Source organism: Podarcis gaigeae (genome assembly GCF_964106915.1).
Source record: "Podarcis gaigeae genome assembly, chromosome: 16".
NCBI lineage: Eukaryota > Metazoa > Chordata > Lepidosauria > Squamata > Lacertidae > Podarcis > Podarcis gaigeae.
Window position 1 is genome coordinate 27,648,591 of NC_139693.1, and position 25,754 is coordinate 27,674,344.

At 47.2% G+C, this 25,754-nt stretch overlaps 1 protein-coding gene across 1 annotated transcript; it reads right to left on the minus strand.

Annotated features, from left to right (window-relative positions):
• Nucleotides 1-1,422: 1,422 nt before the first annotated feature.
• SLC2A11 (solute carrier family 2 member 11) lies at nucleotides 1,423-25,046 on the minus strand. The gene is made up of 12 exons (XM_083717358.1): nucleotides 24,773-25,046; nucleotides 18,604-18,702; nucleotides 17,220-17,380; nucleotides 14,963-15,087; nucleotides 13,319-13,448; nucleotides 12,015-12,163; nucleotides 11,218-11,405; nucleotides 10,208-10,318; nucleotides 8,951-9,052; nucleotides 7,426-7,501; nucleotides 6,737-6,864; nucleotides 1,423-2,960 (listed from the first exon to the last, which is right to left on the minus strand). The coding sequence occupies exons 1-12, from the start codon at nucleotides 24,971-24,973 to the stop codon at nucleotides 2,760-2,762; spliced, it is 1,671 nt and encodes a 556-aa protein (XP_083573484.1). The 5' UTR covers nucleotides 24,974-25,046; the 3' UTR covers nucleotides 1,423-2,759.
• Nucleotides 25,047-25,754: the final 708 nt, after the last annotated feature.

The window sequence follows — 25,754 nt, forward strand, 5'->3', positions numbered from 1 at the left end:
CTTCCCATATACAGTTGTACCTTGGAAGTCGAACGGAATCCATTCTGGGAGTCCGTTCGACTTCCAAAACCTTCAGAAACCAAAGCACAGCTTCTGATTGGCTGCAGGGAGCTCCTGCAGCCAATCGGAAGCTGCAGAAGCCGAGTCGGATGTTCAGGTTCCAAAGAACGTTCGCAAACCAGAACACTCACTTCTGGATTTGCAGCGTTTGGGAGCCAAAACGTTCAAGAACTAAGCTGTTTGAAAACCAAGGTACAACTGTATATACTGTCATTAACCAGCATTAGAAAAAGGGTTTTCGCAGATTTTCTTAAAATCTTCACTGGCACAGAAGATACATCAGTCCATGTTGCTCATTCTAAAGAAATAGTTTTATTTATATATTTTTTCATAAATTTATTTCATGCCCTTGTCTTGCCAGGATTTCATTATTTCCTTCACACACATAATGAAACCAACACTTTTTCATGTTTACATTTTGCAAAAGCTCTAACCTCTACAGTGTTTATTAAATGATGCGCGCCAACGAAGCTGCCTTGCTGCTTCTGTGATTTTTCTTTGGCGTGGCTAAGGCGTGGCTTTGGCGTGCTAAGGCTGTAGCAAACATGCAGACGAATATGCCCTGTGGCCGGAAAAGGCATTCGATAAGGCAACGAGCCTCCACCTGGTGTACGAAGATGGCTGCCTCCCATCATCCCAACAAACCCCACTACCTCCTGGATCCTGAAATCGGGGATCAGAGAGGGGGGCGATGAAAGCAGTCAAGGCTCTGTCAGTGGAGCATGATGTGCATTGTACAGTCAGTAGCTCCTAAGGAAACCAAGCCTTATGAGGGACGGTTGAAGGAGTTGGGTATGTTGGAGCTTGGAAAAGATGAGACTAAGAGGAGATATGATAGCCATCTTCAAATATCTCAAGGGCTGTCACATGGAAGAGGGAACAGCTTGTTTTCTCCTGCTGTGGAGGGGAGGACTCGGACCAATGGCTTCATGTTGCAAGAAAGGAGATTCCGACTAAACATTCAGAAAAAACTTTCTGACAGACTTCCACGAGAGGTGGTGGACTCTCCTTCCTTGGAGGTTTTTAAGCAGAGGTTGGATGGCCATCTGTCATGGATGCTTTAGCTGAGATCCTTGCATTGCAGGGCGGTTGGACTAAATGGCTGCTGTGATCTCTTGCAACTCCTACCATTCTGTGATTCTAGCTATAGGATTGTCCTGATATGGACTTTTCGAATGAAAATGTTGCAGCCTTTGAAAGGCAGGACAAGGTTTTAATGCCTGCTGGGAAACAGCAGAAGGAGCAGTAAAAGAGTGAGAGCCAAGGAGGGGCAGGGAGAAGAAACACTGGCAGCATGACCATCCCAGAAGAAGCTGGAGAAAGAGAGAGACCATGTTGTCACCATCATGGCAGCTAAAATCCAAAGGCAGAGAGGCACAAGCAAGAGTTATTTGAGGTAGTTACTGCTCTGAGTGAAGGAAGGAGGAGAAATTATTTCCGGTTGGCCACACGGGAGCACTACAGGCACGGCTACCGCTCAGAGAACTTGCAAGGAACTCAACAAAGCAGCAGTAACAGGCAGTTAAAGCAAAATATGCCTGTCCAACCAGTAGGAGGATCCAGCCCACGCAACATCTACAGGGCACAACAGGGAAATTTCTAGAAAGAGAAAATAAGGCATCCTTACTCCCCAGACCCTTGGCACAGCTCAGGGGGTGGGGGTGGGACACTGGCATAATAGCTCAAGCAAACTTAAAGGAGGAAACTCTACCACGATCGCTTAATAAAAAAAGAATCCAGTGCACAATGGATGTTCTTTCAAGGTTCCGTATTAATTCACTTTTTAAACTCGGAGTGAAGTAGCCAGGACTTTTCTCAGAAGGATCTCTAGCAGGGATTTGCGGAATAGTTTCTATATTTTAACACACTTTCTGTCAAAAAAAGATGCCCCAGGCATGTTAATACATGTTAAAGAGGCAACCCATTCGTAGATCGGGGGTGGGGGTTTGTGGGTTTCTCCTAAATAAACCTTCTCAATACATTTGGCTATGAATACATTTGGGCATCGATTAAAGCGCAGGTGGGTTTTCCCTCCTCATGAATCAATTTCATGTTTAGAAAATCATCCCCAAAGCAACACCCTGGAATACAGTGGTACCTCAGGTTATGTACTTAATTTGTTCTGGAGGTCCGTTCTTAACCTGAAACTGTTCTTAACCTGAAGCACCACTTTAGCTAATGGGGCCTCCTGCTGCCACCGCGCCACCAGAGCCCGATTTCTGTTCTCATCCTGAAGCAAAGTTCTTAACCTGAAGCACTATTTCTGGGTTTGCGGAGTGTGTAACCTGAAGCGTGTGTAACCTGAAGCGTATGTAACCCGAGGTACCACTGTAGTGCGTTGCTCCCCCTAACTGACCAAGCCTGGCAGCTGATGGTCAGAAACGACATTTTAGGGTTCAAATTACAGACTCTGGGCATTATTTCTTATACAATGTATAAGAAATTCTAAAACTGAAAACCCACTAAAAGTCTTGGGAGTGGACATTTCCGTACAGGACTTTTAATGCGCAAATCAGTATTTGAGAAACAGAAAATGTTCCATCCCACCTCCCCACTCTAAACTGGCTTCAGCTGCAGTTTTTACCCCGTACTGGGAATTTGGGGGTGCAGGTGTGTGTGTGGAGGGATAGATCTGCCTGGTGGCACAAAACCAACTTTCTCTCCCCGTGTCCCTGTCTTTCTCCTCCATCCTTCGGGGGCTACAACATGGTGGACTTTGTTTCCTCAGAAAGGCTCCTGGACTCCTCATGAGTCTGCGCTTTGAAGTTCCGTTTGTTGAATTCCTCAGAGATTTCCAGAAAGGATTTCCCTTTGGTCTCCGGGAGGAAGAAAGCGACATAGAGGGCAGCAGAGACGCAGACGGTGAAGAAGGGGACGTAGCAGTAATGGCCAAGGCCTTCCTGAGGGGAGAGAGGAGAGGCCTTCAGTTTGTCCGTGATGCACACAGAGTGAGCCCCGTACTCAAACTTATCTGAACAGTCCCCTCTGGTGCTGCTCACTTTGCTCTGGGACTCCCTCCCACCCAAAGGGTCTGCAATGGTAGCTGCTTAAGGATTTGCATTTGCGGTCCTGATGGTCACCAACTTAGGTAAAGGTAAAGGGACCCCTGACCATTAGGTCCAGTCGTGGCCAACCTTGGGGTTGCGGCACTCATCTCGCTTTATTGGCCGAGGGAGCCGGCGTACAGCTTCCGGGTCATGTGGCCAGCATGACTAAGCTGCTTCTGGCAAACCAGAGCAGCACATGGAAACACCGTTTACCTTCCCGCCAGAGCGGTACCTATTTATCTACTTGCACTTTGACGTGCTTTCGAACTGCTAGGTTGGCAGGAGCAGGGACCAAGCAACGGGAGCTCACCCCGTCGCGGGGATTCGAACCGCCAAACTTCTGATCGGTAAGTCCTAGGCTCTGTGGTTTAACTCACAGTGTCACCCGCGTCCCTGGCCACCAACTTAGACTGCTTCAAAAGAGGATTAGAGTTATACCAGGCACCCTCAACCTGTGGCCCTCCAGATGTTTTGGCCTACAACTCCCATGATCCCTAGCTAACAGGACCAGTGGTCAGGGATGATGGGAATTGTAGTCCAAAACATCTGGAGGGCCAAAGGTTGGGGGTGTCTGAGTTAGACAGTCCTTTTCCTTGGGGATAATTCAGACTGAAATGCCCCAAAAGGTTATTTATGTGTGCCACTACTGCGGCCTATGTTTTGTTAGCCCCAAAATGGAAAACGATCCAGGTCTCAACTAGAGAAGAATGGCACCTTGCAGACTTAAAATATAGAAATTGTGTACACTTTAAAACGTTGGTAGCATTAAGATAAATTCAACAGTGTAAATAGGTTTTGATGGATGCAATAATGGAATACTGAATGGTTTAGTTTTTGTAAAATATGCAAGGATTTATGATATGCAAAATGAACCATGCAAAGAGAAGGGAAATCATTGATATTTTAAGGATGTTTCAATGAGTATCTTAAATTGTAAAAACAGAATATATATATATATATATATATATATATATATATATATGCTTTCGTAGATTTTCACGGGTACAGGAATGCAGGTTTTGGTGTCCTCGGGTGTCTTCCCGTGTAAAAGTTGGGGTGTCTAGGCGACGTGTCTAGTCAGCTCCATAGGCTCACCTCTACAAAATCTCGCTAAATTTCTCGCCAAGCAACTTCAGCCCTATGCAGAATCCATCTCTTCACACGTACCAAACTCCTTCCAGTTCATAGAAACAATAAAGAAGCAAAACCTACATCCTAATGACCTACTTGTGAGCTTTGATGTTGTATCTCTCTTCACACAAGTGCCCATTAATGAAGCCTTGACAGCTATTCAAAACAAATACAATCCCCCCGAATACATCTTGGACCTGACCAACCACTGCCTAACCAACACGTACTTCATCCACAATGGACAAAGATACAAACAGATAGAAGGAGCACCTATGGGATCACCCCTCTCACCGGTCATCGCAAACCTGTACATGGAACACTTTGAAACCAATGCTTTAGACAAGTCAGAACACAAACCCAAACTTTGGCTCAGATATGTTGACGACACCTTTGTAATTTGGCCACACGGGAAGGAAAAACTGGATAGCTTCCTCACACATCTCAACAACTTACACCCCAAAATACAATTCACTATGGAAATAGAAGCCAACAACCAACTTCCCTTCCTTGACGTCCTAATCTACAAAAAACCTGATGGCTCCCTAGGACACACTATCTACCAGAAAAAAACACACACCAACCGCTACTTACATGCACAATCACACCACCACCCTGCACAAATAAACTCCGTAGCCAAGACTCTCATCTCCAGAACCAAACGCCTGGCTGACAAAGACCACTTGACAACTGAGTTACAGAATCTCTCAAATGTGTTAATTGCCAATGGATACCAGCAAAACAGGATTACGAAGCTAATCCAAAAGGAAACACCCCCCAAAAACCAAGACACAGAAGAAAACAATGGCATGGCCCTCCTTCCTTATATCAAGGGCACTACAGATAAAATTAGCAAAATCCTCCATAAACACAATATCAAAACAGCCTTTTGCACCAACCAAAAAATAGCCAATATCCTCAGAAACCCCAAGGATAAAATCCAGTTGGAAAACCAAGGGATCTATGAAATACCCTGCAAAGTCTGCCCAGCCACGTACATTGGACAAACAAACAGACGAATAAATGCACGTATCGCAGAACACAAGAATGCCGTCAAAAAAGAAGAAAAAACTTCCTCTCTTTTCCAACACATGAAAGAAACAGGACACGAAATTAATTTTGCAGATTCCAAATTGCTCTTTAACACGGAACATCACCACAAGAGAATAATCATGGAAGCCATCGAGATAGAGAAACACCCTCACAACATGAACAAGCGTGACGACACATCCCGCTTGCCAGACATCTGGAAATTAGCCCTCCCCACAAAAACTGACACCAGATCCAGAGGCACACAGAACGCCAACACCAATCAACCACACCAGACCCAAACCCAGACCCTCTCCACAGATGAATTACTGACACCATCCAGTAGCCAATCCATGGTGGCACCTCCGGATGCTGCACCCCCCTGCAATCCCTACACAGATCTGGCTGACACAAGCCACAAAACCACAGCTCGCCCCTATACACGAAGCCAAGCCAAAGCACAACTAAGTGCAATACAGCCATCTTCTCAGGAAAACTCTTCACAAAGTTCAAGAGGTCAAGACACAAAGACTTTAGCAACTAATCCACACCTAATGACCCACCTAAGTGGTACTCAGGATATCACTCAAGAAATCACTCAAGGTATCTCTCAAGTAATTAAGGAACAAAAGAAGAAAAGGCACACTAGCCTGGGAACTTCCTCTCTGCCCAGAACATTGGAGGCTAGACACCACACCCCCTCTACAGTATTTATAGGAACTCAAACATTGAGATCCCGCTCTGTTCCAGTAACAAGAAGCCGAAAGCACCAGCCTGAAGATGACGAGTGAGACCTCGTCGAAACGTCGCCTAGACACCCCAACTTTTACACGGGAAGACACCCGAGGACACCAAAACCTGCATATATATATATATATATATATATATATATATATATATATATAGTCGTGGCCAACTCTGGGGTTGCGGCGCTCATCTCGCTTTATTGGCCGAGGGAGCCGGCGCACAGCTTTCGGGTCATGTGGCCAGCATGACTAAGCCGCTTCAGGTGAACCAGAGCAGCGCACGGAAACGCCGTTTACCTTCCCACCGGAGCGGTTCCTATTTATCTACTTTCACTTTGACGTGCTTTAGAACTGCTAGGTTGGCAGGAGCAGGGACCGAGAAATGGGAGCTCACCCCATTGCGGGGATTCGAACCGCCGACCTTCTGATCAGCAAGCCCTAGGCTCTGTGGTTTAACCCACAGCGCCACCTGCGTCCCCCATATATATATATATATATATACACATACATACACACACACACACACACATTTAAAAAACGGTTTCGACAAATTCATGCTGGAGGAGACTGTCAAATCCGCTTAGCAGGATTGCAATGCAAATCGAAATTGGACAGAAAAGAGGAGTGGTGGTTTCAAATGAGTCTCTCCCACTTCCTATCCTGTCCCAACAGCATTGACCCATGGTTCAACCCAGCATGGCAGTCGGACGGACGGAGTTCGCTTACCACAAGGAAAGGAAACACCATGCCCACCAGGAACAAGTTGGCCCACAGCAGAGAACCACAGATCATGCAGGCAGCTGGGCGAGACACCTGGTCGAAAATCTCCATGGGCATAATCACCGTCACGCCGGCTAGGCAAATCAAACATATTTTTCATCACTTTCTCTCTGGAACTGCAAGGGTCAAGATGTAATGGCAGGACACTAACATCTATCCAGATTGTGTGGGTGTGTTAATGGCGAGAAGCTTTAAAGCAGGCTTCCTCAAACTCAGCCCTCCAGATGTTTTGGGACTACAACTCCCATGATCCCTAGCTAGCAGGACCAGTGGTCAGAGATGATGGGAATTGTAGTCTCAAAACATCTGGAGGGCTGAGTTTGAGGAAGCCTGCTTTAAAGAAATAAATCTTCAACGGGAGGGTGTTGAGCACAACAGAGGAAACGAGGCTCCTCCAGTATCACTTGCTCAATTTCTGCTGTACTCGCCTTCTCTTTGGAGTGTCTCCATAGCAATTGCTTTGGGCACCAAACTGAGAATCTCCATCGACAAGCATCTAGTCCTCATGGATGCTAAGGCTTCCAAACAAAACACCCACGTCATGTTGATGTCCGTGCCTGCTCTTGTTTCAGGTTGGACGTGAGCGCCCCAAAGCACAGCTTTCCCGGGAGGGAGTCCGCTCCGTTCTGACTCACCTGGCCCAATTCCAAAACTCAGGATGTAGGCGAAGATGCAGGACATGCTCAGGTAAGGCATCCAGCTGTATTGGTCCTGCAAATCCAAGAAGGGAAAGTGTTATGTACTGAGTTGAATAGAATCCAAAAGGCAGCAGTCTGAATGGTCCTAGAACAATAGGGTCCAGAATGCAGCAGTCTGATTGGTCCTGGAACAATGCAGTAGTATGATTGGTCCGCAGGAGCTACCCAATCCAGCTCCAGGTGGAAGTGAATCCGCAACCTGATTGGCCTACAGGAGAATCCCAGAATTAGCCAATCACGTGAAGCCCATTATGTAAATAATGTATATAAAGCAGACATTCTGGGGGAACTTTCATTCCTCACTACTATGAGCTGAATAAAGAGCATGAAATCCACACTCGACTCCGAGTATATTTCACAAAGGCAAAGGGGTTAGTGGAAAATTGTGTGGGAAACTGCAGTCAAAATCCAACAATTCTTGCTCGTTCATAAGTTTAGGAGCAAATGACCACAGAACTGTATTACTGATAGACAAAGACTCAGCCCATAGAGATGTAATTGGAAGAGAGGGTTCTGTGTGATGTCATTTCCCCTCCTCTCCTGGGAGGGTTATGTAATTTCCTGTTCCTCTCCCACCCTCTCTCTTTCTTTGACAAATCATGCCTGAGACTGTTTCTACTGTGAATGAAAGTATTTAACCTGCACAATTTTACTGCTGCTGTGGCTGAGAACCAGTGCAAAGACTATGCATAAGTAAATCCTGTTTTAAGCTTACATCCACAGTTGGTAGTCTGATTTCTTCGTTAAGCGGGGCAAATGAGAAGGGGGAGCCGGTTCACTTCATAGCTGGACGTAATTAAAAGAAGGCTTCGCAGTCTACTCTGACATGCCTCAATTTTTCTCCCAAGTGTGGAACTTTTTATTATTAACATTTTATTTAAATCATTTCAGTTACAGGAAATAAAGTGATGAAAGAGAAGGAAAGAAAAAGAAAGTGGGGGAAAACACACATTAATGCCTAAGGATGGAACTTTAAACTGTTCAACAGACATGCAGGAGCACCTGGAGGGATAAATTGCTATTAATATATCCTCTCCTACCCATTAAAGGTAAGGGACGTGGGTGGCGCTGTGGGTTAAACCACAGAGCCTAGGACTTGCTGATCAGAAGGTCAGCGGTTCAAATCTCCGTGACGGGGTGAGCTCCTGTTGCTCGGTCCCTGCTCCTGCCAACCTAGCAGTTCGAAAGCACGCCAAAAAGTGCAAGTAGATAAATAGGTACCGCTCTGGCGGGAAGGTAAACGACGTTTCCGTGCGCTGCTCTGGTTTGCCAGAAGCGGCTTAGTCATGCTGTATCCCAGCTCCCTCGGCCAATAAAGCGAGATGAGCGCCGCAACCCCAGAGTCGGCCACGACTGGACCTAATGGTCAGGGGTCCCTTTACCTTTACCCATTAAAACCCATTCCACAGAGTCGGACTCGTATTTGGGTCCTGCTCAGCCTCTCATTCAAGAGCTCAGTTACCTGCAGAGACAGGGCCACCATGAAGACAATGGCCCACACAGACATGAGACTGTATCCGCCAATCACCAGCTTCCTTCGTCCGACATGCTCAATGATCAGATTCTGGAGAAAAGCAACACAGGGAAGTTACCGCCAGGAGGACTCTCACGCTAAGCCTGCCCCAAAGCAACGGGGAGTTGGTCTCACGGCAGATCTAATTATTATTATTATTGTTATTGTTGAGTTCGTATACCGCCCTATACTTGGAGGTCTCAGGGAGGTTCACAGAAAAGATCACAATATACATAACCAGAATAAAAACAACAACACACTACACAAACAAATCAAACAAAGGCCTGGTTAAAAAGGAACATTTTTGCTAAAGGTGTGTAATGAAGGCGCCAGCCGAACTTCCCTGGGGAGAGCATTCCACAGATGGGGAGCCACTGCAGAGAAGGCCCCGTTCTCATGTTGCCACCCTCCGGACCTCTTGAGGAGGCACACGAAGGAGGGCCTCAGAAGAGGATCTCAGGGTCTGGGTAGGTTCATATAGAAGGAGGTAGTTCTTAAGGTATTGCGGCCCTGAGCTGTTTAAGGCTTTAGAGGTCAAAACCAGCACTTTGAATTGGGCCTAGAAACTAATTGGTAGCCAGTGCAGTCGGACCAGAATCACACTCAAATCCTGGTTAACACTCTTCATTGTAAAAAATAAAAGGAGGGAGGGGAGGGGAGGCCATTTGATGGCTCTGCAGGCAGACACCACACACACACACACACACACCTGTCACCCCTGCTTTCTGCTAGCAGGATGGATTCAAAGTTCTTCCCTTGGTCTGTCCTGAGTTTCACAGCTAGCTATGAACAAGAGAGTCACTTTATCTCTCCCTCTTTCCATTTCCCCCCATACCACATGAAACTTACGCAGTTCCATCATGTCCCTCTTCTCGGCCTTGTCTCTTTAATGCGCTGCAACCTTTTATCGCTCCACCCCCTTCATCACCCTGGCTGCCCATTTCTGAGCATTCCCCAGCTCAACAGTACCCATTTTGAGGTGAGGCAAACAGAACTGGGTGTGAGAGAGAAAGCAGACTCCCACCCCCATCAGGAAGCTCCCCCTCCCCCAGAAATGGCTCCCCACTTCACCGCTCAGAGACCCCCCCCCCCACAAAGCAAAGGGTCCAAGCGCTCTCCGTTGCTGCGTATCGGACAACCCAGTATTTGGGGGGGGGAGCAGCAGAAGGAAGCGGGTTGCTGCTGAAGGGCAGCAGAGATTCTCACACAAGTCATGGCGGTGATCAGCTCGCAGCTGCCTGTGCCGATTATGCTGTACTGGATCTTGTCGTAAGGGATCCCGGCCTCTTGGAAAACGGTCGAGGCATAGGAGTACATCTGGGGGACACAAAGGGAGATGGAGGAAGGATGAATGAAGAGCTGCAGGGCTCTGGTTTCGCTGCAGACACATACACAGGAACAAGAGGCAGCACTCAGGAGGGGAAGAAGGGACAGTGGGTGGTGGTAGGGATGAGCATATTTTTGCAAGCACCGCTCCAAAGAGCACCTCCTTTTCTTAAAAAGGTAAAGGGACCCCTGACCATTAGGTCCAGTCATGACCGATTCTGGCGAACCAGAGCAGCGCACAGAAACACTGTTTACCTTCCCGCTGGAGCGGTACCTATTTATCTACTTGCACTTTGACGTGCTTTCGAACTGCTAGGCTGGTAGGAGCAGGGACCAAGCAACAGGAGCTCACCCCGTCACGGGGATTCAAACCGCCAACCTTCTGATCGGCAAGCCCTAGGCTCTGTGGTTTAACTCACAGCACCACCCGCATCCCCTCCTGTTCTTACACAACCCCCAGACCTGTGCTGTGTGGGTCAAGGACGGCCAAATTCCCCCCCCCCCGAGTCCAGCCTGGCTCATAACGCCTTTGACAAGCCCACCAGAAGGGTCTCTCTGCTTCTGGAGCCTGGCACTTTTGGGTAGCTCCTGCCTGGCCCCGGCTAAAGACCTGAACTGGCACCCCCCTCATCAGTGGCATAGCGTAGGTTGCCAGTGCCCGGGGCCATGTGGCGGGTGGAATATGCATGCACATTTGGGTGTCTGAGTCGCCCAGTAGATCTCAGCTGCAGAGATGAGTTGTTCCATTGTCTGGAGAGGTCACTTCCTGGTTGAAATGTTGCACCCCTAACAATTTTGCACCCGTGACAACCAGCTCTATGCTATGCCACTGCCCACAACCCTGCCAATACTCAAGCTGATTCCTCCCTTGCCTTCTCCCAGTCACTCACAGAGTCGTTGCCGCAGAGCTGCATGGCGCTGCTGAGAAAGACGATGGTGATGAGCTGCCACCGCACAGCCGGGTCCCTGAAGAGTTCCCAGGGGGCCTTGGCTGTCACCCCTCGGAGGGCCGCCTGCTCGGCCAGCAGCTCCTTCATCTCCCCGCCCAGGTCGTCGCTGCCCCGCAGCTTCTGCAAAGCTGGAAGAGGCAAGAGAGGCAACATCAGGGCCGCAAGCATGAAGATGGAGCGGTCAAACTCCAGGAGATGCTCGGAGTTTTATTAGGGATTCCAAACATACTCTGAGCACCTGTTGAGCTCCTGGAGCTTGGGGTGAGCTTGAAAGCAAATTAGGAAGGCAGCTCACAAATGACAGGGGTACAGGAAACAGCTCAAGCTACTCTTGTTGTGAATCTGCTTTCTCCTATGGGAGGAACCATGCACCATCCCCTACAGATCTTCCCTTAAACCAGGGTTTCCCAAACTTGGGTCTCCAGCTGTTTGTGGACTACAACTCCCATCATCCCTAGCTAGCAGGACAAGTGGTCATGGATGATGGGAGTTGTAGTCCAAAATTAGATGGAGACCCAAGTTTGGGGAACCTTGCCTTAAACATACATACGAGTAGCGATTATTTATACAGGGTGAAGCCTGCCCTTTTGGATCAAGACCAGGCCAGACTGGAACTCAGAGCCTTTGGAATGGAAGCAACTAAGGAACTCGATGCAACAATAGAACCAGAAAGCAGTTTTGTCTTGAGCTGGGTTTTTAGGTTTTTTTAAGCAAGGAGAAGCACTGAGCACACCCACCACAGATGCAAGATTCTTCATCTCCTCGGTCGATCAATAGGTACCGGGGGCTTTCCGGGGCCCAGGGCAGCAAGACCAGCTGGATCAGAGCAGGCACTGCATTGCTGGCCAGGAGGAGAGGCCAGCTTTCCTCCGCTCCTAAAATTTCTCTGCATTAAAAAGACAGAATTGTGTGAGCAGAACCTTTCTGAGCCGGCAGTTTGGGCCTCGTCGAGTCGAATGTACGCATTTACTTTTTCTGTTTATGTCTGTTTGTCACTTTTTGCACACAGAACAGCGGCCCCAAAGCAACTTAACACATTAAAACACCATATAAAGAAATAATAGAAGGCGAGAGCTGCAGCTCAGAGGAAGAAGGCCCCGATTTCAATCCTGAATGGCATGTCCAGGTAGGTTTGAGACTCTCTGCCTGAAACCCTGGAAAGCTGCTGCCAGTCCGTGTAGACAATGCTGGGCTAGATGGAGCCAGGGTCAGACTCAGCAGAAAGCAGCCCCGCATAATCCTAATACTAGCCCCACCTCAGCTTCTTTCTCTGTGCCCCAGGAAGGGCTTAATGTAGCTGCTCAGCATCCAAGTACCGTATTTTTCGCTCCATAGGATGCACTTTCCCCCTCTTAAAATCTAAAGGGGAAAGTCTGTGCGTCCTATGGAGCAAATGCAGGGGGGAGGCAGGCAGGAAAAGCCCCCAAGAGCCACACACAAGCTTCGGGCGGCTCTTGGGGGCTTTTCCCCAAGGCCAGTCAGTCCCTTCTCCCTCCTCATAGAAAAGCCCGCAGGAGCTGGTCGCTCCTTAAAGGATGCACAGCTCTTGTGGGCTTTTGCGGGAGGTGGGGGAATTGCCATAGCCTGGCTGGAGAGGTTGCGCGAGGCTAAAGAGGAAGCCAAGGAAGCGAGCAGGATCCATCCCGCTCGCTGTTTTGGCCTCTTTAGCCTTGCGCAGCCTGTCCTGCCTGGAGAGGTTGTGCAGCTATGGCAGAAGCCAAGACAGCGAGCAGGATGGATCCTGCTCGCTGTCTTGGCTTCTTTGCTCTTTGGGGCTGGGGAATAATCCCCCCCTTCGTTTCCCCCTCTAAAAACTAGGTGCAACCTGTGGTCCAGTGCATCCTATAGAGCGAAAAATACGGTAGTTTTCTGGGCAAAGATGCTGCAGATCATTATGGGGCCAAGTAGCCAGGATTGCTGCAAGAGATGCAGAGGTATGCTGTGCCCTTGAGGATTTCTTTCTTCTATTTTTTAGGGGGATGGAAAGAGGATGGTAACCCCCCCCCCAATATCTTCCCCAGGATGCCCCTTTCAGCCTTACCTCAGTCCAACCACCTGTCCCATCACCAACCCCAGGGCCGTGAAGGATGCAGACGTCAGGGCCACGGCTCCACGGAGCTCCTTGGGGGCGCTTTCTCCCAGGTACATAGGCTGGATGTTCATGCTCACGCCTGGCCAGGAGGAGAGGCAAACAAGGATCAGGAATGTGGCAGTGCTCCAATCTATAGTGGTTCGTCTCCCCCCCCCCACGCACACACAGAGAGAGACTCCAGACCAGCTGGGACTGGTCAGATGACATTTGTTTATTCCCCAGCCTGCAGAAACAACAGTAACTTTCTCCAAGTTCTAACCTTTGCCCAAACTCACCCCACCAGCCTCGCACCTCGTCCTAATGTTTTCCCTCTCATGCCCCAAAACTATCAACTTTGTTTATTGCTCTAGGAATGTTCAAAGGTGAGGGAGGCACTCCCCTCCAGCCCCCCCCCCACCGCTTGCTTTCCTTACATCCAGCCAATTATCATGCCCCTTCCGTCGTCTCTGCTCCAGGCTAAACATAACCAACTCCTTCAACCGTTCCTCATAAGGCCTGGTTTCCAAACCTTTGATCATCTTGGTCGCCCCTCGGCTATACACCTTCCCACTTGTCAATACCCTTCTTAAATGGTGGTGCCCAGAACTGGACACGGTACTCCAGGTGTGGTCTGACCAAGGAAGAACAGAGCACGACTATTGTGGGTTAAACCACAGAGCCTAGGACCTGCTGATGAGAAGATCGGCGGTTCAAATCCCCGCGATGGGGTGAGCTCCCGTTGCTCAGTCCCTGCTCCTGCCAACCTAGCAGTTTGAAAGCACATCAAAATGCAAGTAGATAAATAGGTACCGCTCCGGCGGGAAGGTAAATGGCGTTTCCGTGCGCTGCTCTGGTTCGCCAGAAGCGGCTTAGTCATGCTGGCCACATGATCCGGAAGCTGTACACTGGCTCCCTCGGCCAATAAATCGAGATGAGCGCCACAACCCCAGAGTCGGCCACGACTGGACCTAATGGTCAGGGGTCCCTTTACCTTTACCTATTACTTCCCTTAATCTGGACACTATACTTCTGTTGATGCAGCCTAAAATAGCACTTTCTTTTTTCCTGCTGCATCACACTGTTAACTCGCATTAAGCTGGTGGTCTACTAAGATCCCTAAATCGTGCACAGGTGTGAAGCCAGCTGTCCCCCATCCTATATTTGTGCCCCTGATTATTCCTTGCTAAGTGTAGAACTTTATATTGGTCCCTATCGAAATTAAGTTTGTTAGTTTTGGCCCAGTTCTCCAATCTGTTTTCAGGGAATATCGAATCCCAATTCTGTCTTCTGCAGCATTAGCTACCCTTCCCAGTTTGGTGCCATCTGCAAATTTGATAAGCATCCCCTCCATTCCTCAATCCAAGCCATTTATTAAGATGTTGAAAAGCATCAGGCCTAGGACAGAACCCTGCAGTGTCCCAGTTGGCCCTGTTTCTTGGGATGACAAAGAACTGGCAGAGAAAGATCTGCTGACATGGATCCCTTGACTGAAGACTTAAGGGCTGCCTGGTTATCCTTCAGTTGGTTAGACGCTTTCCAGATTCACACACACTCCCCATTTTCAGTGGTGTGGCCTGTAGGGAACCTTGAACTCGCCCGCTCCTCCTTACCTACCAGAATTGATTCCTGCAAGAAATCTGCTCAGCAAGATCATTTCAAAGGATTTGGCCATTTGGCTGAATCCCACCAACACCGCAGCCAAGACCACAAACAAGTTGTTCAGCAGCAAAGATTTCTTCCTTCGGAGAAAGAAAGAGGGATAAAAGGTGAAATATACTCGGAGTCAAGAGTGGCTTTCATGCTCTTTATTCAGCTCATAGTGGTGAGGAGGAATGGAAGTTCCCCCAGAATGTCTGATTTATATACATTATTTACAAAATGGACCCCACGTGATTGGCTAATTCCAGGGATTCTGCTGTAGGCCAATCAGGTTGCGGATTCCCTTCCACCTGGAGCTGGATTGGGTGGCTCCTGTGGACCAATCAGACTGCTGCACTCTGAATCCTATTGTTCTAGGACTAATCAGACTGCTGCATTCTGGATCCTATTGTTCTAGGACCAATTAGACTGCTGCATTCTGGATCCTATTGTTCTAGGATCAATCAGACTGCTGCCTTTTGGATCCTATTCAACTCAGTACATAACAAAAGGACTCAGGAGCCCAGTTCAGACATAACGAGGATGCACATCACACCCCTGTGCTTCTCCCCTCATGCGTTGGTTTTGGCACAGTGACTTTCCTTGGTCAACACTAAGTTCCAACCTCCATGTGACACCCCCTGCCTTGGCCAACCCTAACAGCCCCCTCTCCCTTCAGGATCAGTGCCAAGGCCCAAGGGAGCGGCTCCTGGGCCTGCCCTTCCCTGGCTCATAAAGCCAGCTGCACCCGCACGCTTGCCGCCCCCCCCCCCCCGCGGAAGGGAAAGCTGCCTGGAACGCCCAGTTCTTCCCAGGGAGATGAATGTCAGTCTTGGCAGGAGGCGGTAATGCGGGTGAGAATGGTTCTTGGACTTTGGGTGAACTCCACAGCTATCATCCAAAGCAAGCAGAGAAAGCAGTGGGCTGTACTGGGACCAGCACCCAGATCTCTCACCTGGGCTTTGCCAATACTCACACCCCCCAAAAAACCCCCCAAAACAGAACAACAACAACCCAGGCCATTTGGAATCAGGTTAGGTTAACTGGAACAGGATTCATTTCAGTTTAATAACTGGTTTAATTACATGTAACTGATAAATTGAGGCACTGAGATGCTGGCAGTAAAAAGTTCAACGTCTAAAATGCAGGCGGCGTGAGTTCTGCAATAGCCACCCCTACCCCTCCACCAGTGCCGGATTTACGTACAGTGGCACCTCAGGTTACATACGCTCCAGGTTACAGACTCCGCTAACCCAGAAATAGTGCTTCAGGTTAAGAACTTTGCTTCAGGATGAGAACAGAAATCGGGCTCCGGCGGTGCGGCGGCAGCAGAAGGCCCCATTAGCTAAAATGGTGCTTCAGGTTAAGAACAGTTTCAGGTTAAGAACAGACCTCCGGAACGAATTAAGTACTTAACCTGAGGTACCACTCTATAAGCTAAACAAGCTATAGCCAAGGGTCCCACTCTCTTGGGTGCCCCCAAAAAATTTAAAGGAAAAAAAGCAAAACCTGGATGTACATTTCCAAAATTCTTAATTGTGTTTCAGTTCAACAATTACTTTGTAATTACAGAGAGGAGCTGAGGGAAGTCTTTGGGGGAGGAGAGGGAGGGTTTGAGAGGGGTGAGGAAAAAGGGGAGAAAATAATGAATATGATATGTTTTGATATGTTGTTATGTTGAAAATGCTAATGAAAACATTTTTAAAAATTACATTGATAAAAGACATATTTTGTTATGTGCAAATGGCTTTGGATACCTATTAGGTCCATAAATTACCATATAGCATATACCGTATTTTTCGCTCTATAGGACGCACCGGACCATAAGACGCACCTAGTTTTAGAGGGGGAGAACAAGAAAAAAAATATCTCTCCCTCTCTGCTCAGCAACCCTTCAGCGAAGTGAAGCCAGGAGAGCAAGAGGGATCAGTGCGCACCATAAGACGCGCACACATTTCCCCTTAATTTTTGGAGGGGTAAAAGTGCGTCTTGTAGAGCAAAAAATACAGTATTCAACACAAAAAACAGCAACCATTTGCTGTTGACAAAGGACAGCTGGACATATAAAGGGCCCCATTACCTTCAGTAGCTTAGGGCCTCATCAGACCTAAATCTGGCCCTGCCCTCCACCAACAGACTGACACAGGGCCGGGTCCCCCATGGGGCGTCAGCAGCTGAAAATGGTTGTGAGACTTAGCCCATTGAAGCAGAAATCTACAAGGCGCCTCCTCACCTTCCCAGCTTAATGGCCATGGGGCCTGCGAGGAGGGCTCCCACGAGCCCCCCCAAAGGATAGATGGAGACCACAGAGGACCAGATCAGGGTGATCACCTTCCCCTCCAGAGGGCTGCCCGTCCGCTCCAGCCACGTCTCATTTGTGAAGCTCTGGATGTACTGAAATGGAAGTCACGTTGGGAGAAAACAGACAACGGTCTTTCCGCAGGTGCTGCATGCGACATATCATTTTCCCAGGACCTAATGTGGTGAGTACTGGATGGGGAGGAGAGACCTCCAGGTTCAAATTCCACTCACGGTCACCTTGCACCAGTTGCTCTCGCTGAGCCTGGTCTACCTCGCAAGGCTGTTGTTGTGGAAAAATCAGGGTGGGGAGCCACATATGCCACCCCGAGGAGGAAAGTGAGGATGCAGACATGGCCAACATGCTGCAAAATACTCAGGAGGGGAGGTGTACAAAACAGACAAGAGCAAAGGAGCCTTCCCGAAAAATTACATTCACCCCTAAGGAAAGAAACCTCTCTCTGTCCGGCTTCACGGCACCCTAAAAGAGAGAGGGGGCCAGCCCCACTTGCTGCCTCAGTCTGTGAACCCGTGGCAAGTTAACAGGATCACAAGGCAAGTACAGTGGTACCTTGGTTCTCAAACGCCAAAAACCCGGAAGTAAGTGTTCCGGTTTTCGAACCTTTTTCAGAAGCCGAATGTCCAATGCAGCTGTCAGCTATTGTTTCTGGGGCACCTGAACCAATCAGAAGCTGTGCCTTGGTTTTCGAACATTTTGAAAGTCAAACGGACTTCCGGAACGGATTAGGTTTGGCGCTTTTGTTTTTGCTACTTATTTTGCGTTTTTGTTTTTGAGGCTTTTTAGGTTAATTTGTTTTTGTGACTATGTGGAACCCAGTTCAGCTATTGATTGATTGTGTGACTGCAGAAATGGATAAGAGCCCCCCATTCAAACAATGACTATCATAAGTGCAGGTAAGAAAAAAAATAGTTTAAATTTTTACCATCTACAATGCTGTCTTATTTATTTTATAGTACAGTACATTGATTATTGCTTTCATTTTCTGGATCAATGGTCTCGTTAGGTAGTAAAATGCATGTTAAATTGCTGTTTTTTTAAAAAGTCTGGAACGGATTAATCCGTTTTGCATTGCTTTCTATGGGAAAGTTTGCCTTGGTTTTGGAACGCTTTGGTTTTGCAACGGACTTCCTGAATGGATTAAGTTTGAGAACCAAGGTAACCACTGTAAATATAACCCCAGGAAACAAAAATGCTTCATCAACAGACGTGATGACCCTAGAACCCTCTAAACAGAGATGGCCTGCTCTCTGCTAACAGTTGGGGAAACTGGGATAAGTGTTGTCAGGTAAGGACTTACTGTGGTTGGGGCATTGATGATGGTGAGGTTGTATCCATACTGGAATGTGCCCCCAATTCCAGCAGCACAGACCGTCAGGATCAAGACCCGGCCTTGAAGCTGAGGGAAGACCCAGAAACATTCAGAAAATAAGGATGTTTCCTTACTTATTTGGTTTTCAACATACAATAACATTCTGCATGCAACACACAACTGAGGAGCACCAAATAGAACAATATAAATTTCCTAATACTGTATAGCAATGATTTATAAAACAAGACATTTCACATTAAGTGCCCAGTCACTGAAAGTCACCTATGCAACACAGTGGTTCATCTTAGAACACGGTTGTGCTAAGACTCCACTGGCAACAATTACTTCCAGGGTACGGCCCAAAAGAAAAAAAAGGAAATTGATTGACAGCGCGGCAAATGCACTGAACTAAAGCAGCTTTAGATGTCTGGGGAGATTGAAAGAATATAATATCAAGGGCAGATTTTCATTTAATCCTTTATTTTTAATGAGGAATTTAAGATTGTAGGTCAAGTGGTAGGATAAGAACGTGATTATAATTTATAAAACCCTGAGTGAAGTATTTGAAATGGGTCCAACTCAACGACAGCCAAAAAGTTAAAGAGAAGGAAACATGAGAAGGAATAAAAATCATGGGCGTAGCCGTACACCCCGACTCCCCAAATCAAGTAAATAAATAAAAATACTTAACTAAAAGTAGAAATTGTAGAAAGATTTTGACAGATTTTTCTGAGCACTTGGGGTCAAAAGAAAGTAATTTTAAGCAACTGTTGCTGAGTGATTTCATTCCGAATCTGCTAGACAGAGCCAAACATAGGATGGGTGGGTATCCTGTCCCCTCCCCAACATAAATCCTGGCTACGCCCATGATAACAATGGAAGGCACATCAATGGCTTTTGAAGAACAAATATGACTGTATTTGGGATACTGTGTCATAGAATCACAGAACTGTAGATTTGAGAAAGGAATGTAAGCTCTTTTTATATGCAATAACAGCAGCAAGAATATTATTGGTCCAAAAATGGAAGCAAGAAGAGTTACCGATTGAAGAATGGAGGATGAAGTTAATGGACTACGCAGAATTAGATAAACTAACAGGAAGGATTTGAAACTGGCGAGACCAGAAATTCACGGAAGGCTGGAGTAAATTTACGGACTATTTGAAAAGTAATTGTGAAGAACAGACGACGTTTGTGGGGTTGCAAGAAGTTTTGTGAGGAGTATTATTGGAAGTATTGTAAAAATGGAGAAGGGGGAGGATGATTTGTTAAGAGATGTAAAGGCAATATAAAGTTAAGAAATGCATAAAGGTAAAGGTACCCCTGCCTGTACAGGCCAGTCGTGTCCGACTCTAGGGTTGCGTGCTCATCTCGCTCTAGAGGCCGTGAGCCGGCGCCGTCCGGAGACACTTCCGGGTCACGTGGCCAGCGTGACAAAGCTGCAGCTGGCGAGCCAGCACCAGCGCAGCGCACGGAAACGTCGTTACCTTCCCGCTATAAAGCGGTCCCTATTTATCTACTTGCACTTAAGAGTGCTTTCGAACTGCTAGGTGGGCAGGAGCTGGGACCGAACGACGGGAGCTCACCCCGTCGCAGGGATTCGAACCGCCGACCATTCGATTGGCAAGCCCTAGGAGCTGAGGTTTTACCCACAGCGCCACCCGCGTCCCTAGAATTGAAATGCATAAGAAGTGGTTAAAACGGTGGATCATCAGAGGTGCTGATGGAAGTCCAAAAAGATTGTATAAGTGATATGTTTTGTGGTACATTTTATAATTTATATGTTAAAATTAATTATATATATATATATATATATATATATATATATATATATATATATGCAGGTTTTGGTGTCCTCGGGTGTCTTCCCGTGTAAAAGTTGGGGTGTCTAGGCGACGTTTCGACGAGGTCTCACTCGTCATCTTCAGGCTGGTGCTTTCGGCTTCTTGTTCCAGTAACAAGAAGCCGAAAGCACCAGCCTGAAGATGACGAGTGAGACCTCGTCGAAACGTCGCCTAGACACCCCAACTTTTACACGGGAAGACACCCGAGGACACCAAAACCTGCATTCCTGTACCCGTGAAAATCTACGAAAGCATATATATATATATATATATAACTGTAGATTTGGAATGGACCCAAAAGGCCTTCTAGCCACAGATATTGTGGAGTAGGAAAAGGTTGACCAGAATGATTGAGGCGTTGGAGCAACTCCCCTATGAAAAGGGTTGTAGCGTTTGTGGCTTTTCAGTTCAGAGAAAAGTAAGAGGCGACATGATAGGAATTTAAAATTATGCCTGACATGGAGAAAGCAGATAGAGAAAAGTCTTTCTCCTACTACGGCCCGTGTTTTGTTAGCCCTAAAATGGAAAACAAGCGAGGTCCCAACCAAAGAAGAATGGCAACTTAAGCTGATGGAACATGCGCGGCTTGCAGACTTAACGTATAGAATAAGAGAACAAGAAGAACATACGTTTGGAGAAGACTGGAAAATGTTTATTGAATATATGGGGGGGAAATTGTGTACACTTGAAAACGTTGGCAGCATTAAGATAAATTCAACAGTGTAAATAAGTTTTGATGGATGTAATAATGGAATACTGAATGGTTTATGTAAAATATGCAGGGATTTATCATATGAAAATGAACCATGGAAAGAGAAGAAGAGAAGTCATTGATATTTTAAGGATGTTTAAATGAGTATTCTAAATTGTAATACAGAAAATCTAATAAAAATTAGAGAGAGCGAGAGAGAGTTCTTTCTCCTTCTCTTGGAGAAAGAACTCAGAAACATTCAATGTAGCTCAATGTTGGATGTTTCAGAACAAATAAAAGAAAGTCCTTTTTCATGCAGTGCATAGACTGTGGAACTTGCTCCCAAAGGATGCAGTGACTGTTACAGGTGGTACATGACTCCAGTCAAGCTTGCTAAGATCTATCATTTGCCCAATAACAAATGTTGGAAATGTAAGGAAGCTGAAGGAACCTTCTATCACCTTTGGTGGACCTGCCCAAAAATTAAGGCCTACTGGGAAATGATCTATAATGAAATTAAGAAAGTCCTTAAATGGACGTTTTCAAAGAAACCAGAGGCTTTTCTTCTGGGCATGGTGGGCCAATTGGTACCGAAGAAGGATAAGACTTTCTTTATGTATGCAACCACGGCAGCAAGAATTCTTTTAGCAAAGTATTGGAAGATGCAAGAACTACCCACTCTGGAGGAATGGCAGACGAAGGTGATCGAATATATGGGATTGGCAGAGATGACCGGCAGAATCCGTGACCAGAGGAAGGAGGCGGTGGAGGAAGATTGGAGAAAATTTAAAGTATACCTTAAGAACTATTGTAAAATATTGGACGGTTAAGATGTCGAGATGGGACGCGGGTGGCGCTGTGGGTAAAACCTCAGCGCCTAGGACTTGCCGATCGCATGGTCGGCGGTTCGAATCCCCGCGGCGGGGCGCGCTCCCGTCGTTCGGTCCCAGCGCCTGCCAACCTAGCAGTTCGAAAGCACCCTCAGGTGTAAGTAGATAAATAGGGACCGCTTACCAGCGGGAAGGTAAACGGCGTTCCGTGTGCTGCGCTGGCTCGCCAGATGCAGCTTGTCACGCTGGCCATGTGACCCGGAAGTGTCTGCGGACAGCGCTGGCTCCTGGCCTATAGAGTGAGATGAGCGCACAACCCTAGAGTCTGGCAAGACTGGCCCGTACGGGCAGGGGTACTTTACCTTTACCTTTTAAGATGTCGAGAGGCTAGAAACAAAGAACTACAGCTGTAAATCGTAAATTAAAGGGGGAAACTTAATGAGAATATATAGAGAAATTGACTGAAGGGTTGCTGACACATTATAAAATAATGATGCAGAGAAGGGGAGGTATGGGGAAGTCATGTTTTATGTATTTGTTTGTGATTTGTTTGTTTCTCCTATACCCTTGTTCCCTGCTTTTTTTGCTTTGTAAAAACAATAAAAAATTATTAAAAAAAAAAAAAGGATGCAGTGACTGCCACAAACCCTACATGGCTTTAAGAATATTATTGTCCCAAAAATGGAAGCAAGAAGAGTTACCGACGATTGAAGAATGGAGGATGAAGTTAATGGACTATGCAGAATTAGATAAACTAAGTGGAAGGATTCGAAACCGGCGAGACCAGAAATTCACGGAAGACTGGAGTAAATTTACAGACTATTTGAAAAGTAATTGTGAAGAACAGACGTTTGTAGGGTTGCAAGAAGTTTTGTGAGGAGTATTATTAGAAGTAATTGTAAAAATGGACAAGGGAGAGGATGATTTGTTAAGAGATGTAAAGGCAATACAAAGTTAAGAAATGCATAAGAAGCGGTTAAAACGGTGGATCATCAGAGGTGCTGATGGAAGTCTAAAAAGATTGTATAAGTGATAGGTTTTGTGGTACATTTTATAATTTATATGTTAAAATTAATAAAAAATATTATAAAAAAACAAAACAAACCTTACATGGCTATAAAAGAGAATTAGGCAAATTTGTGAGAGGGCTAGCGATGGCTACTAGTCATAATAGCTTAGCTCTGCTTTCAGGGTCAGAGCAGTAAGTGGTTGCTGGGAGTCACAGATGGGCAGAATGAGTTCAGGTTCTGCTTGTAACAGGCTTCCCACAGGAATCTGGATTTCCCTGCCCCCTAAGAACAGGATGCTGGACTAGATGAGTCCCCATTGGCCTGATCCAGCAGGCTGTTCTTTTCTTACATTTTATTTTAAAGTGTTTTCTTTTATCCCAAGATTATGTACCTGAAATCTACAACATGGTACAAATTTTGAGAGAAATGGGATGAAAGTTGAGCAGGGAATCTTTAATTTGGGACCATTGCAATTCCTCAGCGTAAACATAAGATAAAATCGTTCTAAACTGCTTTTACCAGTGGCATATAAGACATCACAGAAACTGAATAAAATATATACCAGGTGAGATAGTAAATGTTGGGAGTTGTGGGTAATAATAATAATAAAATTTTATTTATACCCCACCCTTCCCAGTTTAAAAATGAAATGCACACGCCCATTAAATTAAAGATTTTGGGAAAAGAGATTAACAATTTCATTGGTAACTCTTTAAAAAGAGTTTTATTATCATTATTTTATTTATCCTTTTCAGGTTTATACATTTCACTAATTTTACAATCATCTTAACTTTTCAAAACTTGACTTCCTTCCTCCTCTTTCTTCGGTTCCTTAAATTTATTTTTAATATCTTCTGCATATCCAAATTAAAATAATTTGCTCATTTATTCATCTACTTTTAATATATACTCTTACAAAACTGCAGATTATTACAATAATCCTGCCAATACTCTTTTAAAGAGATTTATTGGAACATTTGGAGGAACAAATCAAGAATAAGGAATTGACACAGAATTTAACAGTTACTGCCAATATGTTAATTTGCACTAAAATGGAGAAAATAAGGTGCCAGTAATTAGAAAAGAGTGCTGAGCAAAAATTTGGAAGTTTGGAAGTCTTGATGCAGAAGCTTCCTGGAGTGATTAGTTTAAGAGATGGAAGAGATAGAAGGGAAAATTTAGACATCAATTGAATTTAGAAAAAAGCAGACACAACAATAAAATTGGTGGATAACAGCTTTTCTAAGTGGCAGATAAAAATATTTAATCTTTATTGTCTTCTGCGATTTATGATATATTTGTTTACAGATTCCTGCATTTGGGCATGTTTCCAAATTTAATTTTTGGAGCGGCTGGTAGCTCCAGCCAGCCCAGCTGAGCAGGGCAGAAAGCATGGAAGGGACACCCCCCCCTCCCGCCGCCGCCGCCCCCTCCCCGCTTGTCCCCGGAGCTAGAGACGGCAGGCATGCCGGTTAGAGACGGAGGGGCTCCGGGTCGGAAGTCTCCACCTCACCTGTCGCTGCCACTCGGCAGGGCACGCTGTGCCGGACCCTCCGGCGGCCTCCCGGGCCGGGCGCCTGGCGGGGCCACCCAGCGAGCCAAGGGGTCCTGGGCTGCCAGTCTGGGCAGGGGGCGAGAGGGCCGGGAGGGAAGACCCTTGCAAATATCCGATCGCCCGAGGGTTGCTAACTGTCGCCTCCCCCGCAGAGGAGCCCCGGAAGCGTGACGCAGCCCCCGCCCCCAGCGGTCCTGGCCAGGTGTGCGAGCGGGGCGGGGCCTCACCTGGCGGCGCGGCGGCTGCAGAGGCTGCGGGGCTCCGTCCGGCATCCTGCTCGGCCCGGCTCGGCTTCCCTCCACGGCTCTCCAGGCAGATGCCGGCCGGCTAGCAGGGGGGGGGGGGGGGGCGGAGACTCCGCGCTGGGCAGGGCTTCTTGGCTGGAGCTGAGCCCGGAGGCTCGTCGCGCAACGGGCGACTCTGAGCATGTGCAGAGTGCCTCTGGGAGAGAGGCCAGCGGGGCTAGCCTAGTAGGCGCCGGGATCCCCTTGCGGGGGACCGTATGGTTGGGGGGGATGGCCTCCGGCCTGGTCCCACCCACTACAGCATCCTTTGGGTGCTTTTTTCGCTGGAGGCGACCGGGAGGGTCGTGGGGGCCGTGTGGGGAGGGCTGGGTCGGCCACCCGGTCCTTCTGCGGACTGAGGATCGCTCCCCAAGGTGCCTTTTCCTGAAGCCAGGCCAGCCCAGCCCCCGAAGTGCGACAGCCCCCATTTGGCAGCTCTGGATTTTTTTTGGGGGGGGGGGTCCTAAAAGGAACGGCCGAAGCTCAGCAACATAGCATTTGCTCTGCATGCAGAAGGTCCCCCCAGGCAGCATCTCCCGCGGAGAGCTAGTGCTGCTGCCGGCCAGTGTACTAGACAATACTAGATACAAGATAGAGCAGCAAGACAATTGCATTTTGATTGCTGTTGAAGCTGCACAGATCTCTGGTTTTATATCTTGGGGGAAGACTGCCAAACTACCTCGACTACAGTACTGTGATACTTGACAGCTGGGATAGCTCAGTGGGTACAGCAAGAGGCTCTTCATCTCAAGAGTCATGGGTTCAAGTCCCAGTTGGGCAAAAGTTTCCAGCATTGCAACGGGTTGAACTGGATGACCCTTGTGGCCCGTTCCAGCTCTACAATTCTGAAATTCTATGTAGAGACATCACCTTGCCGACAAAGGTCCGTATAGTAAAAGCTATGGTTTTCCCAATAATGATGTAT

Bases quoted from the DNA above. Each gene is read 5' to 3' on its own strand.
- SLC2A11 (XM_083717358.1), bottom strand. From the start codon at position 24,973: ATGCTCAGAGTCGCCCGTTGCGCGACGAGCCTCCGGGCTCAGCTCCAG. The intron at 13,449-14,962 runs GTAGGTAAGGAG...CCTCCTGGCCAG, and splicing joins TCTTGCAGGAATCAATTCTG to GCGTGAGCATGAACATCCAG. The intron at 10,319-11,217 runs GTGAGTGACTGG...TGTGTCCCCCAG, and splicing joins AGCTCTGCGGCAACGACTCT to ATGTACTCCTATGCCTCGAC.